The sequence below is a fragment of the Dromaius novaehollandiae genome, chromosome 5 (genome assembly GCF_036370855.1).
Source record: "Dromaius novaehollandiae isolate bDroNov1 chromosome 5, bDroNov1.hap1, whole genome shotgun sequence".
In the NCBI taxonomy this organism is placed as follows: Eukaryota; Metazoa; Chordata; class Aves; order Casuariiformes; family Dromaiidae; genus Dromaius; species Dromaius novaehollandiae.
This window is the reverse complement of record NC_088102.1, coordinates 17894410-17910390: the sequence shown is the minus strand read 5'-3', so window position 1 is coordinate 17910390 and position 15981 is coordinate 17894410. Positions and strand designations below refer to the sequence as shown.

At 39.2% G+C, this 15981-nt stretch overlaps 1 protein-coding gene across 1 annotated transcript in view; it reads right to left on the bottom strand.

The window, feature by feature from the left end:
* Nucleotides 1-773: 773 nt before the first annotated feature.
* Nucleotides 774-15981, bottom strand: part of LOC112993590 (uncharacterized) — a 28172-nt gene continuing 12964 nt past the window's right edge. The window contains exons 6-9 of the mRNA XM_064511797.1: nt 4565-5221; nt 3383-3653; nt 2552-2699; nt 774-1731 (exon numbers count right to left, since the gene is read on the bottom strand). Of these exons, the coding sequence (XP_064367867.1) occupies nt 1537-1731; nt 2552-2699; nt 3383-3653; nt 4565-5221 (1271 nt within the window). The 3' untranslated portion in view covers nt 774-1536. The remainder of the gene's footprint in view (nt 1732-2551; nt 2700-3382; nt 3654-4564; nt 5222-15981) is intronic.

The following is a 15981-nucleotide window of genomic DNA, read 5'->3' as shown; positions in this document are numbered from 1 at the left end:
CCACTGCGTTCTTGTCACATAGGAGATGCTGTTTGGTGCAAAGTGACTCTTGTTTCTCAGCAAGGCAGCAGTCTCCAGTTCACCGAGTCAGAATCATAGGCCCACTAAACCCAAACTATAAGCATTCAATAAAGCACCTTTGTGCAGGACAGACCTAAGGTGGGAGAACAGGTCAGAGGGTCAGCGAGATGTCAGTCCAGAGGTGGAGTTTATTTGTTGATTTGGGGCACGCATTGGCTTCTCAGTGCTTACAGCCCACTGCCAGAACAACAGTAGAAATGAACAATGGATGTTCAGGAGCACTGTCTTCCCTGGAACAGGGACCAAGTTCCAGTTGTGGAAAAAAATCCATCCACTGTTAATATGCAATGGCATGAAACAAAGTGTGGAGAGCAACTGGCAAAGCAGGAGCCAGCCTTTACTTGAGACAGGGGCTGGGCAATAAAGGGTTTGCTATAGAGTTTAGCAAAGCTGAGCATTGAGCCCAGTGCTTATCTGTAGTAAAAGTGTGTGATCTCCAGACCTGCATGCAACAAGACTGTTAATGTATTTCTTGAAAAGAGGTTTTAGTCTAGTAGGCACACAAGGAGAGAGAGCAAAGAACCTCCACCTCCATCTGAGAACAGCTGGACTCACTTAACTGCCTTTTAGAACATATTTTATAGACATTCTGCTATGTTAATAAGTGATTGAAAGCTTTTGCTGATTTTAAAAGATTTATAGCATGATGGCAAGAAACTGGAGACACTGAGAATCAGTCCTTAAGTGATGGATTTAAATCATAATGCTTAGTTTATTCATTAGCCATAGAAATAATTCATGGATGACATTGTAGCAGGAGAATTCCTTGACAATTAATGTCACTGTCTTTTGTTTTTTGCTGACCTGTGAACTGCAAAGGGACATTTACAGTGCTACAGCAGAATAATCTCTCAGCTCAGAGCTTTTCTATTTTTTGTTGCTTTTTTCTTTTTTTTTTTTTTAATGTCCTAGGAAAAGTGTTGGTACCTGTGAGAAAGAAGACCAAACTGCCTGAGAGGAAATCACAACTGACTAAATAGCAAAGCGATATGTGAGGAAGAAGGGATTCTGTAGGGACTGGTTCAGGAGAATAGTAACCATCAGCAAGTGCTTGAGTAAACATAATACAATTATAATAGAATTGTTTCCTGTTGGGATAGAGCTTTTGGTGAGTAACTCAGAACTAAAAGGGGCCTGGAGAAAGCCACACAGCAGAGAGAATTCTCTTATAAAAATAACAGAAGAATTTGCAAGAAAATATTTTTCCTCCAAAACTTGGGAAGTGTATTAATAACTTGAATTACTCAGCTGGGGAAAACATTGCATATTTAAACTGTTGTGTTTTTTTTTGTTTTTTGTTTTTTACAATTTTTGTCTGTTCATTTGATACAGAAATTGATCATTTACTTGAGAATACCCCTCAGTCAGAGAGTAGTTAGTAGCACTAACTAGTTCAGATATGCAAACACTGTAGCCCATTATAACTCATGCCCAGCATGCCCAATAACTCATCAATTACTTCTCAGTAGGATTGACAACTTTCCCCATGAAAAGTGTGGTGCTGGTTGCTTTATCAGAAATCAGAATAATGAAAGGCCTGTTGAATTTGATGGTAATAGAAGGATGAAAAACTTTGCTAATGATTATGGCTGTGGCTCCTGCAGCCTCAGTTCCAGCCTCATTTACTTCCAGCAGGGCCTTGTGAATTGCCTGCAGGGAAAAGAAGCAAAAATTATGGTGTATATATGGGACAGCAAGCAGGAGGGAAAGATAAATTCTCTTCTTAAGGAATATTTAGTAGAAGAAATGAGCAATAAAATCCAGTGGACCCAATTGTATAGTAAATTTCCAACAGCCTGTAACAGGAGTGTCTTCCATGCCAGGACTGAACTGGGGAGCCCACAAATGGACACACTGCAGATGCAGCCTCACCAGCGTTGAGTAGAGGGGGACAAAAACAGTCCATGCACTAGCTAGTTTCTTTTCTTAGATGGCTTGCACTTCCACTTACAACGCTTTCTCTATTGTTCAAAGATTAACGGAACACTGCTATGTAAATGGTAATTTAGGGGCAGTATTTGGACATCTTTGCCATATTAAATAGTAGCTTTAGCTGACATTGTGAAATTCTGCCACTGAAAACTGGAAGTTTCCAGGAAACGTTGAGAATATTAAAAAATGAGGTACTAATCAACACAAGTATCGACATATCCTTCACTTATGGTTTACTTGACACAACTGCATGTAAACAATTGTATTCCAGTGCCAAGAAATCATAGAAATACTTGTCCCCTTTTCCCATGTACTTAATATCCAGCCTTTTAATAGTGATGTTAAAATAATTCAAAAGTGGAACAGTAGAACCTCTCTGTAGAAAAGCACAATTACTAAGCAAGCCCATAGATGTCAGTGAGTTTTGTTTATAACTTCAGTAGGACAAGGATGGAAAACAAGTCTTTAAAAGTCCCACATATAACTGATCACAAGTACCAACAAACCTCACTAGCATCATCTCTCTCTAGTAACTTACTTGTGAAACCTGGAGACCACGGTTGCCAGTAATTCCAGACAGATCAGCATTACTAGAGAATACATCAGTAATGCCCATTTCCTCAAACAGTGTTTTAACATCGTAAGACCCACTGATAGAAATCCTTGGTAAGTGCAGATTTACTCTTCTGTTGAACAGAGAAAACAAAACAGAAGTGAAGCACAGCAATCTTATTTCAGCCAGCAGGCTGAATAGTATGCAATGCAGTGACACTTGAAAGTATTCTTTTGATTTCTAATGTGTTTGATGGTGGCATTTGTATTCCCTGAGCAATTTGGGCATGCAGAGAGAGATGCATCATTTTCTTGTACCTAGATTCTCTCTTTGATTTTAGTTACTCTTGAAAAAGACCGATTTCTTCATTGTCACTGTTTTATTCCAGTGCCAGGACACACACACCTAGGAGATGTTTGTGGGAATAGCAGGATGCAGAGACTGTAAGCAGATGGACTGAGCACAGAGACTGGAGGTATAACAAAGAGTGGAAAGGCTAAAATGGAAAAGCAGGATAAAATCCAAGACACAGTGAAGAAAATCAGCTACATTAGCAGCATGAAAGAAGAGGCAGGATAACCAAAAGGCAGACAGGCAAGTCTTGAGGTAATTGTTGGACTGCTATGTCCACTTCTGTCAGGTCAGAGAGTCTGCAGTGGCAAATCAGTTATGCTCTAGTCTGACTAATCGGGAATCATTTAAAGCCCTGCTTCATAAAATCATTGTATTAAATCCAGGAGGAGATCTGAAATGAAGGCTTTCTCTCAAAAATAAGATTATTTCCTAAAGTACAATAATCAATCTACCAAGAGTTACCTGGTTGCAAGTTTGTTATCCCATTTACAAATAGTTTCTTTTGAGAGAGCATCTTCCACGTGTTTCATCTTTCCATCATCAGGCAGAATGAGCAATGCTCGTGCAGTGCCTTGGTAAGGCAGTTCTACCACCTCACAAGAGAGATCCTGGTCATAGTAACTGTTACAGCTAGTTTCACGGTGCATCATTTTGACACTAACAGATGCATTTACGTTCACAAAGAAATCATCCTCATAGGTATACTCAGGACCAAAAGGTTCTTCCCAGGCAGCTGATGGGGGAAAAGAGAAGATGTTGCACTTGAACATGCGAAGATCATAAAAATGGCTGATATAAATCAGACCAATTTGAATGTTAGGGTGTTGAAGAGCTGTGTATAGGAGAAGGGGATCACCAGATCACTTCAACCTTCTGCATAACACACAGCGAAGCATTTCAGCTGTGCAGTGAGCTCAGCAGTTTGAGTTTGACTCAGTCCTATCTTGCTGAAAAACAACTAAAGGTTGATGAAGAGCAATCAAGACTCCTGCTTCTATTGGAACTCTCTTGTGCCTTGTATCTCATTTAAATTCACAGGCTTAAGCACATGGCCACAGGATCTCATTATGGCTTTTCTGCCTTTCCATATCCCCCAGTTAGGCCATGACAGATACAAGCTGACTGCACTCAGTCTGGTTAGGAATTCACCAGTAGAATAAAGAACCCTAAAATTCAAGCGGGGCTTCAAAAGCACAGGGCCTCAAAATGCTAGGTCACAAATTTTCAGGCAGGGTACCTCATAGGTCTGACATAATACTGGGGACCCTGGAAATGCAAAGATGTCAGTCCCCTAAAGGTCTGACTGGCATGTATGCTCAGTATGGAGATCTTAGAAACATCCTTGGTTATGACACCCCGGACCAGAGAGACTGCTCGCAGCAGATCTGTGGCTGTGAGGCAGTCCACTGCAGTGGGGCTACACTGTCCACAGCCTTCAGGAAAACTGGAAAAAAATCAAGGAATCAATATTTCTCAATAATCAGACATACTGCTTTTGGCCAGGCCTAACCCTTACGTTGAATGTTTTACACAATTTAGCTCTTTCCCATATAGTCACTCTGTTAATAAATCACTAAGAGTTTCTTACAACTTCTCTTTTTTGCATCAAAATTATCCATTGGAATATTATGCTCAATTTCTTACCTTTAAAATAAATGTAGTTGACAATAACCATTATAGTATTACTACCAAGATGATCAATTAATTTAGGGATTTTCTCCTTGGTTTTCTCCTTTACGTAATAATTTATTTGCCTCTTGGCTTCTTCTTCCTTATGGAAATTGCTAGAAAAAAAATCTGCGTCATAGAATTGTTTGGTATTTTTTAAAAATGCTTCCTGTGGTTCATACCCAATAGCTGTAAAAAGGGCATTTCCTATATTTAATGTGATGTTAACATCTGTACAATTCAGTATTGCTAAAACTTTATGAAAACTTTCATGTATATCTTGTATGTGAGCCTCAGAAACATTGTCAAAGCCCAGTCCTTCAAAAATCTGAGACAGAGTGGTTGACTTAGCACCAAGAGCCAGCAGTGCAAAGGCAGTGGAGATGCTCATGGGAGAAAAGAAAACATTTTTGTCAGCTTCTTTTGATATAGCCTGCTTGTAAAATCTAAATACAAAATCTGCATAGTTAGAGCCTTGTTTGTGACAGTCATGCTTTAATAAATTTTCTGCTCCATCCTGCAGATTCGTATTATTGACTTCATGGCAAACGTCTCCTTGGTGGCAATGGGTTACAGCACAAAGACCAGCAAGGAACAAACACAGGCACAGCAGATGCTTCATCTTCTTTTCAGATTATTCTGTCACAAAATAAACAGTCATTAGATGAGCAGAAGGTAATGATCACCTTTGTAGTAAATAATAATGAATAGTCTGTTATCCTAAATATACAAAGCAACTATAAAGATCTAATATACATACAGTATTTGAAGCGGCTGTGTACACAATTTCAAGTGACATTAATAAATTCAACCAAATTACTAATTAAAATGTCAGCTGTAATAAAACCACAATTCTCCACTGTAACTACTTAGAAAAGACTGTTCTTTGTTGGCTGCAAAAGTATAGCACCAAAGAGCATAATAATCTCTATTAACAGTGATATTATCTTTGCTGTATCATTGTCTCCTATAGGATACAGCTAAACAAACAAGTTACCATGAGGTAAGACAGGGTGTGGGTTTCAGAGACATCAACTGCTCTGCGGTACCTGCCCATATGCACTGTGGTAAATGTGAGGTAACTCAAGGCAGCTCACTTTTCACTGAAAGTGGGCTAAACACCCACACTTTCATTGGGGTAGAAACACACAGGCAGACAACTATCAGGGGCTATCTAGTACACCTTAAATGCACATCCTTGTTTACTTCATGGTTACTTATTCATGTGGCCAGTCATTGGCCACAACTGATAATTTAGGGATGAAAGTCATTTACACAAACTTCAGGCAAAATTCAAGGCATAAGCCTGGAGCAGGTTGTAGCATGTCAGCAGTGTACTCAAAAGTGGGCATAAAGGCACGTGGGAAGTGGCAGGTTTACACCTGGTGATGAGGGGCATGTCTGGAACACAGGGACCCCTGTCCGGGGGCTGCAGCAGACGTTTGTGACTGGTTAAATGGGGCCATCCCCCTCACCACTGGTTAACCCGGTAACATGGCCACAGCCGCATGGGATGTGTGGGTCCCTCTAGGCTGGAGGAAGGACTGGTTCCAGCACAGGCCCCAGCTCATATGTCCGTATGCCATGTTCTGGCTGCCCAGGCAGAAAATGACGGACTCCTTATCTGCAGGGAATATGGTGTACATACATCAGAAATTCCACAAAATGGCATATCAATGCAACCTAGAGCTTCCCCAGGTTCCCAAATGTGTATTCTGTTATAAACAGCTTATGACAAATGGGAGAACAACCATGGAGACAACTGGGCCTTGCTGGCAATGCATGCAATGTGCCACATCATTAGCTGAGTCCGAGAAGAAAAAAGGAACACAGTTCCTGTTTGGACACTCTAGAGTACTTCTGTTGAAGATGACGGGTTTCTACACTATGCTCTTTCTCTTAATGCTGGTATGAGATGCTTCACACAAGCCTCCTGCGCGTCATAAGAGCTAGAACAAGTCTCTAGTTTATTGAACTCAGTTCCCTGCTATTTGGGGGAGGCACAGCATATAAAAGCTTTTTCAAAACTTAACAAGCTATCTATTAAAACAAGCTTTTTGCTGTCAAGTCTTCTACATGAAAACTTTTCTAGAACTTTTCTACTTTTATGCTTACTCCTTCTTCCAGTTTCCAGTTGGTGTGCATTTATAGCCTGTTTGAACTCATTCCTTCTCTTCCTGGAATGTATTTCCCCAGGCCGCTTAGAGCAAGCACAAGTATTATCCCACAACTTTTGTCTGGCTAAGGTGTTGTTCTTATTCATTCCCAGATGTGAGAGACCACTGTGTCTACTATAAACAAGATCTAGGTAGAGTTTCTGATGGCAGCCCAAGTTCTAGTATTCTTGGTGATTAACCAACTGCTTCTTTTCTTTAATGATATGGTGATCTTCCTTGTTTGTATAGCCAATATATATACTACCCGTGTACTCTCATATTTTCTGGGAACTGAGTATGCCTGCATGAGCCCAGGTAGTGATCACTGCACTGACCTGCAGTGAGAGGGGGTGATGCTAAATTTTAATCTTCTTAAACCAAAAGATGTAGGATGGCCCGGGATGGTAATATGAATCAACTACTTGCATCTATTTTAAGCAGAAGTCTCCCCCTTCTTCCCAGTAAAAAAATCCTTATGTAACACAGTAAATCAAGCAACCACATATACAAAGACTGCTTCACAAGTATTTTTATAGAGTATTTTTCTCTAGTTGAGATATCACATACTTGATTTTTATGTCTGAGACAAACCCTGATCCATGATCATTTCCTATGTCCAAACAGAGCTTAATCTAAATTTCAAAGAATTTCTGAAGTACAGAGTATGATTTGACTACAGCTTGTTCATATTAGGCATGGCTCAGAACTCCACTCTTAACTTCTGCCAGTAATAGATCAGTTCAAAAACTTCTCTTAGTACTACAGCCCTCTACTAGAAATACGAGAGAAGTACTTCTACCAGAAGCTGGAAAACACTGAAAAGTTATCAAGTTTCCCCCACATGCTTTTTTTTCTTTAGAGATATTAATTAAATTAATTTCAACATTTTGAAATTTGAAAATTCTAGACACCAAAATTTTATGATTACCCTGTCAAAGATGAAGACATTGGAAAGGCTTTATTAAATAGGGGATGTGGTTTTTTTTTTTAATAACCCAATAAGAAATTCAGAAATTACATCTCTGCCAAACCCACATATTGGACTGTCTATGAAAATAAAAGGGGTACTTACATTCAGAGATTGTGGCCTTCCATCCTTCCCCTGCACTCACCCCAATCCTAATTAAAGACCCTGGCCTTGGCAATGGTTCCATTGTTATTTTATATATTAAGTCACCAGGAGAGTTTATAAATTGGACCTTGTGGCCAGTCGCTAGGGGGATTATGCTAATTCTGAGTCACAGCAAAGGCTGTATCCAACCTAAAAGGTGATTTCATCAACATTCTGCTTTACTAACTGCTTAAAAAATCCCCACAACTTCAAAGGTTATTTTATTCTAATTTCAGGCTAAGAATACTTCCCCTAGAACAGCAAGTTCCATTGGTCCCTTGCATGTTTGTTTATGTACTATTTCATGGCAACAGCTGCACAGAACAAAGTCACAAATATGCAAATGATATAAAACGAACATGAGAATTCCTCAGCCCGCAGAAACCATCAGGTTCAAGTCTCTGTGGAAAATGAATGCACTACTTACAAAACCAGAAGTATCCCGCTGGGTTCAACTGACCAAGCTGTTCTCCGCACTGTTACTTATATTGCTAAATTGTCTTCTGCTTAGTTTCCACTGTTAAACATTAAACAGAAAAGATAAAAATTAGAGTCCTAAAAAAAAAGAATGAAAAAAGGATGAAACAGCAAATATTGATGAAACAGGGCTTCCAAGGTCACAGTTCAACCAATGGAGCTAACTACCATGTGCCATTTAAACAGTAGCTGTGACTTTCTGTTTGTTGCCCCTGACCATGTGGAGGATCTTAGCACAAACACTGTGCAATCAGGACCCTACTGGAAATTAGGAGTGTCTGGAACGACCGGAAACAGATGTTGACACTTGGTACCGAAAGTCAGACTTTCTATGCTGAGCTGAGCCAAACACACAGAGCTGATTGCCATACAACATGGAAGCTCGGCTCTCTTCCAAATTCCAGACCACAGCCAAGACCTCCTCCTGATCCTCGACCTGAATATGCACCCCAAGTTATTGCCTGTACCTTTTGAATCTGACAGTAATCCCGTGCCACTGAGAGGATATATGGTAGCTATGCTTCCTTGATGGATTTCCCACTGTATGCCTTAGTAAGGAGGCCGACGTGGGCCCCTCCTATGTCTGCTCCGTGTGTACCTGAGTTAGCCGCAGGCAAGTGGTGGGAACAGAAGTAGCAAGCTGTTCCCATTACTCCCACACATGCAGTCATACGCACACCTACTTCTCCTTCTCCTGGCTCCTCTCCCTAGAAACTGAAATTGTTAGAGTAAAAAAAAGTGCTGCTTGTTCCTATTAACTTTTCCCACTAGGAACAAAATGCTAGAGGATTATGCTGATCAAATTGATCCATTAGCAACTAAGAGCATAATTGAGTGACATGATATCTGTTTCCCCAGTTTTGACCACTGCTTTGTTCCTATATTTGTCTACCCATATGAGTAATTTTGTCATTACAAACATAAACAGAGAGAGAGAACATAGATAAACCTTGTCTTGACATCCCGACTTTTTGCCTTCCTCTTTCCGTCTTTTTCCCCTTTCCTTTGTAGTTGTTCCTTCCAATTCTAGCTGCAAAATGTCACAAAAACAGTATGAAGACTATTTTATGCATCAAATCTTAAGTGAGTGAAAGGTCATGGTGGTCAAGGACAAGCTGGTTATATGCCTCTTGTTTTCTTTTTCATTTGCCAGGCCACGTAATTACTGTTTTGTTTTTAACAACATCAAGCTACACTTTAACAAGGCATTTCCCTGACATTTCATTATAGTTGCAGCAATAAGGTGCTACACCAACTTTTATTTAAACTAAACCAAGGAACACCTACACACGTGCCAGGTATACCATGCACTGCCATGAGCCAGTGAGAGTCCCACTTTTTCACTGACCATAATTTTCAACCACACCATGACACTGCATTAACCAGATTCATACTGGTCATTCATTTAGTGACTAGATCTTGCTTCTCTATTAATTATTTTTAATAGGAATAAAAGTCCAGAATACCAAAATAACCAAACTCATGTGGTTTGTTACTTCTGATAATTAAGACCACACTCAACCAGTGACAAAGTCTACATTACTCGTCTAAGTTACTGCTGTGTTGCTGGCTTGAACTGTACAACATGGAGATCAGTATTTATTCCACTCCCCAACCTATATTTGACTTCTTTATAAGAAATAGATCCATAGAGTATTTCATGCATTTACCAACATCTTGCAAACAACTTCCTGCCAGTTTCTTTTGTTTTGAGCAAACCATTCCAAACAGTCAGCAGTTTTAAAGATATCCTAATTAACTGATGGCTCAAATCAACGCTTACTGGACAACAACAGAATCACTCATCTTGTCCAGTGTTTTTCTACACCTAAAGTCAGAAAATTATATTTTTGGTGCCAATTTAGCAACCATAATAACTATTCTGGGATTATGTCTCACAGACATACAAGCTACTTTAAATATCAAAAACTCTTTATCCCTATGGATTTATTATATCATATTATTAGACAATACAAAAATTTGGAAGTATGAAGTACCAAGACCACAAGTATATTGTCACAGCAGCAACATGAGGGAAATGAGTGCAGAGTCAGGAAGGGAAATGGACTACTTCTCTCCTTCTCAGGTAGTTTCTAGTTATATTAACAGATTTTGGGAAGGATCACACAGTAAGTGTGCAGGGAGAACTGTTAAGACTAAAGATGTATGTCTGTTTGGTGAACTATGCTTCTTCTAGCCTGGATGAGATGTATGAAGAAAAAAATGCCTTATTTGCAAGTGTCTAATCCATACTCTCAATACTTCCTTGAGACTCTCTCCGCTGTGCTGCCAGGAAGGCAAAATTCCTTGGTTTAGAAAGAAAATATGAAACAGGGATGAAATACTGTCTGTATATAGGGATGAGAACACTCACTGGGAAAGAGAAATTCTGCTCCCAGAGCTGCTCTTCATTTGAATTACTGTCACTAATAACATGCACAAACTATGTAGGGAGCAGGGACAAGAATTTATAAAACCATTTTATACCGATGGCAATGATGAACAATACTAATCATCAGTTTTCAGTTGCAAGAACAATTACAAGCTACCAGATAAATGTAGCATGTGCCTTACATGTATGGTGTAGCAACAAAAACAACTAAACCTCCTACTGCTGTTTCAGAAGAGTGCAGGTTGGCAGATATAGGACAGGACTTAGAGCAGACCTGAGCCCTTCTGAAGAAGCAGCAGAAGAGTACGCAGGATTGTCTAACATCAGAAAACTTTATTTAGCCCTTCAAGTGACTCCCAAAATCTTTCAAAGAGGACCTGTTTCTCACCATTTGTGTGTAAGTGTGCACCATGGAGCTTCATTTCAGGACTGAGTGTTTCTGTAACACAAATGTTACACGAATGTAATAAAACAGTCTTCTGAGATTTTTGTATGAGAATAACTTCCAAGAGACGGTTCTGTGTAAAAGTAGTAAACATATTGTTTCCTTTTGCTTTTATCAGTCAGAAATAGCTGATGAAATAACCATGTTGCAATCTTACTGAATAAAGATCTCCAGGAACCTTTTCCATTGACCAGATAATGTTCAGTATTGCGTGGCTTCAGGATGGGATGGACAACCTTATAATTGAACCAACGGGTGAAGAATTTGAGATCTATTGCCAGCTCTGTTGAGCAGCTCAGTTCTGACTTTAGGAACATTACTAACACTCTCTCTTGAGCTTCATTTTTCTCATCTGTAAGATAAAAATAACATGTTTACCTTGCTCTTTTATACAAGGTGAAATATATTGTGAAAATACAAAGTTACTTTCAATCGCCTTGAGCCATTTAACTTCTGTATTAAATTTAATGAAGACAGGATTGATTTTTATCAGGTTGATACCATGGCCCCTCCCTTGGTGTCTGTGATGCACACTTTGAAAAACTATGCTCTGCAGCATGCACCTATACACAGCTTCAAAGAGTGGAGTTGAAAATTTCCTCAGTTGCGAACTTCCATAAGAAGTCCTCTAAACTTTACAAAAAGGGCCTTCTTTCCTGAGATGCTTAATAAATGTATTCAAGAGGTGCTAGCTATCTATATATATGCCAGTGCGGCATGGGAGATCATTAATCACACATAAATTGCAAGTATTAACAATTTTCATGCATCACATGACACTGTCTGAACCAGCCCTTTTACCAGAACTTTTTCTTTCACAACTAAAAAACCACAAATATCTGTTGCCAGTACCTCTGGTGTAAGAATGCTTTCTGAGGAAACAGAAATAGGTATGATGGTTCTGCTCACTTTTTCACCTTGTAGTTTGACCCACAGACCCTGCCAGCTGGGATCATCTTATCTGGACCTATGCTTTTACTGCCAGTTCTGTGTAAGCATTGTGTTTTACTAGTTATCTATGGTTAGGCACCCGAATCCTGCTCTGGCTGTTTAAACAAAGAAAGGAAGGACTATCACCCTCATCTACAGCTATAAAGCAGAGAGAAAAGCTAAGTTAATCTGTGACTGAGCTGGGAAGGGAAGCAGAAACTCCCGAGCCCCAGCCCAGTGCTGTAACCACAGGCCCATCCTTCTTTTCTAATAATGTTTTTGCGTTAAAGAAATTAAGAAATTAAAGGAATTAATCAATTAATTATGGGTTTCAAACAGTAATATAGTACTTAAAACTGTAATAAACGTGTGTCTATACAACGTGAAAATATAGTTAACAAGAACCATCCCAATGAGTAATTCAAGACTTAAGCAACCTGCATAAATCTGAAAGCCTTCATTAAAAAGTTCTTTTTCACCTTCCCATTTGGTCCACAGTTGGTTGCTTTTTGGGACCATCTCATGTGAACTGCTTCCTTTACCTTCTTTGTACTGCTAAGTGATGAGACAGAGTGCCTACATTTAACTATGCAGCTGATCAAGTAAGGCTAATCAAAGTGGTTTCAAATAATAATGATGACATTATTCTGTGACTCAGAAGCTCAGCTGCCCAAGCATGCTATGGATTTTGCCTAAAGCCCAAAGAAAGGACCCAGAAAGCAGTCTCGTAACCCACAGAGGCAATTTCCATAATTACTCCCTGAATGCCTTTCCATTCATACAGAACAGCTTTGCTGAAAATGTGGGTGCAAACACAGGAGTCCACCAAGTAACACACACAGAAAGGAAGCAGGTTTCAATTTTATTTTGAATAGATACGATATGCATTAAGCTTTGTTCTGACCACTACTTGGGTCTATGTAGGGAGAATATTTAGGCCAACACTGAGTGGCTTTTAAAAACTCTGCTCTAAATCTATACATAAACAAGTAAAAAGACCAATTTTTCCATGTAATGAGCCATCATATAAGTATCTCAAATTGGTTAATTTTAATAGAAATCAGTATGAATTGTGACTATCTCAGTATAGATCAAAATTGCCCTACACTGAGCTAGCCAGTACCATGCCTGGTGTTGGCTCTTATATATTGATACTTCTTCTGATATTTCTTTTCTCTGCCTTTCCTCACATCCCCTCTCATGGGGATGGCCACTCTCATCCCCTCGGCACACCATGCCTCTACCCACCACCAACCTCTGTAAGCTTGGAGAGCAACAGCAATAGTCTGTTGAAGAATCATAGGGGAAGGCATTCTCCTTAGGAGTCAAAGAAAGGGAATAATGAATAAAGCCAGACTCTAGCAAAAGCCAACCTTAGGGAATCAAGAAAAGCCAAGCAAGTTTTTATTTTCTTTGAGCTGATTTTCACAGATTATCTAAGTGTCTTCCTCCACAGAGCAGAACAGCAATATATATGGCATGGGGTCAGCAAAAATGGGCCCCAGCCATGGAGATGCCTACCAAGCATGTGACTCTGCAGAAAGGTTAATCGGGTCACAAGAACTTCTAGGTGATGATGTCCTGCTCTTAGATTCATTGATCAACCAGTGAGAGTTTTTTTTTTTTTCCCGATGATGCAACACTTAAATTAATGCCTTTGGTAGAGCTTAGGTGGGTGGGGATTATGAAAACCAGTTTGAACTGGTCTCCAGCCTTTGTGAATGCTCCAGCTTTCCTACTAATGATGATCGAATTAATCTCTTAACAAACACGTTTGTTTTTCTAATTCACCTCCACACTCTTAATTACTATAACTTCAAACTCAACACCCAAATATTACAGCACAGATGACATTTAACATCCCTTACTCTTCTAACATCTCTGAAATATTTAGATACAGCGTTCCTGAGGTAATCTGTGAAGCACAATGACTAGGATCTCCTCACCAGAAACAGAATCCTACAAGCCAGAACAAAGTCTAACAGGATTCACTGTCCCATCTTTGACTTAGAGGTGGTAAAATTTTACAGGCATGGTCTGAACATGCTTCTCTTTATAGTTTGCTGTAAAACCAGTTATTTCTACTACTGCTCCATGGGCACTCAGTGCAGAGCCAAAGCTATCAGGTCCAGCAACACGTTGAGCTGAGGGTTCCACTCTTTGCTTCATCTTTAATATTGGAAGGCTTGTAAGTAAGTGAGCTGCAATTTCAGGGTCTCGAAATTACTCACTTAATACAAACTACTTGACAAACGCTTACAAACCTTTTCTGTACCTGAGAGACTTTCCAAGATTATGCAAGTATATGAATAGATTCTTAGGTGTCTCTGTAGTACCTTACAGTCCCCTTAACAATCTTTTCTTGGAAAAGCTTCTCAGAAGTTATCTGAGGGAGCACTTTCCATTTAAGAAAGGAGAGTCAGAGAAATCAAAACATTTTCAGGGATGTATTGGCTTTGTCAGTATTTTCAAAAGTAGAAATGATCAAAATATTTCACATTGACTTTTGTTTTACAAGTGATAAACTTGATTTTTCTACCACTTTTCAATAACATGGAAGAAGAAAATTTCAAAATAATTTTCAGGGAAATGATTAAGATTGCAACTTTTTGTCCCAACTTTGAATACGTCGGTATCTTGCAACTTCTTTCCTCATATGCTTTGATTTGCACTTATCACAGTGAATTTCCATTTTCTCTGTCATTTTATCAGCTAGTCACTCAGTGCAATCACACAGTTCACTTTTTAAAATCTATGAACAAGGTGGGATCATCAGCAAAATGTGTCACCTCACAATTCATTAAAGTTCCACATGATTTCTGAATCCTCTGAGTAACATATGTCTGAGCTTATAGCTCATGAATCATGCAAGTGCCTTCCCTCTTTTCTTAGCTTAATTTAAAAAAAAATCCTTGGTAGAGGAATCTTTTTTCCAAACTGTGTACCATGTATCAATCAAAGTCCTACAACACACTGACATATCAACTCTTTCAAAGAATTCTTCAACAAAGCCACATTAGCTTTTCCCTATTTTGTCATATTTATCCATGTGTCTACAAATCCTACAGTTGCCAAAATGCAAAAGTTGAACTAACTGATCTGCAATTCACTACATGCTCACTGGTATCCCTTTTTTAAAAAAAAGAAAAAAGAAAAAACTTGCTTCGTATTTGTCACTCCTCATTACTCTGGTACAGAGACCAGTCTAAGTGATATACATTACAGTGAAAAGTTTAACATTTTCCTTCTTAAGGTAAAAGCTTTTGCATGAACACTAAATGGTCTGGCAACTTGTTACTTGGTCTTTTATTTTTTTTCTAAAAACTTTTCTACAGTTACTTCAACTTGAAATAATTCCTTAGGCTTAACCATTGCAAAAGAAGTATATGTGCAATGGCCCGAGCTTTCCTGCTCTGGCTTTACCCGTCTTGAGCACTCTTTTAGACATTGAACACCTATTCATCCCTCAGGCTCTCTGCAGGCTTCTGATATCTTTGAGAAAGAATTTATTATTAGCTGCTATGACTTTCTGTAAGTTGTTTCTCAAAGTCAGCTTTGTCCTGTCTTACTACGGTTTTATACTTAACATTACGGTAGGGCTTTCCCCCTGATTTCATCAAAACCTCCATTTTCTGAAGTTCTTCTTCCTACTTCTAGTAACTTCCTTTACTCTGTGGTGTAAACTTGCTAGCTTTTTTTTTTTCCCTCCCATTCCATTTTAGGTCCATTTTTTGGGATTTTCCTTAGGAAAGCAATCTGCAAATAAATCTTCAGAGCCACAGTGGTAAGATGTGGTTATGTCAGCACACTTTTGTGACCTAGCAAGACCCTGCAGTTCCTCTAGATCAATTAAATTTACAAAGCCCTGTAAGAACCATTAAG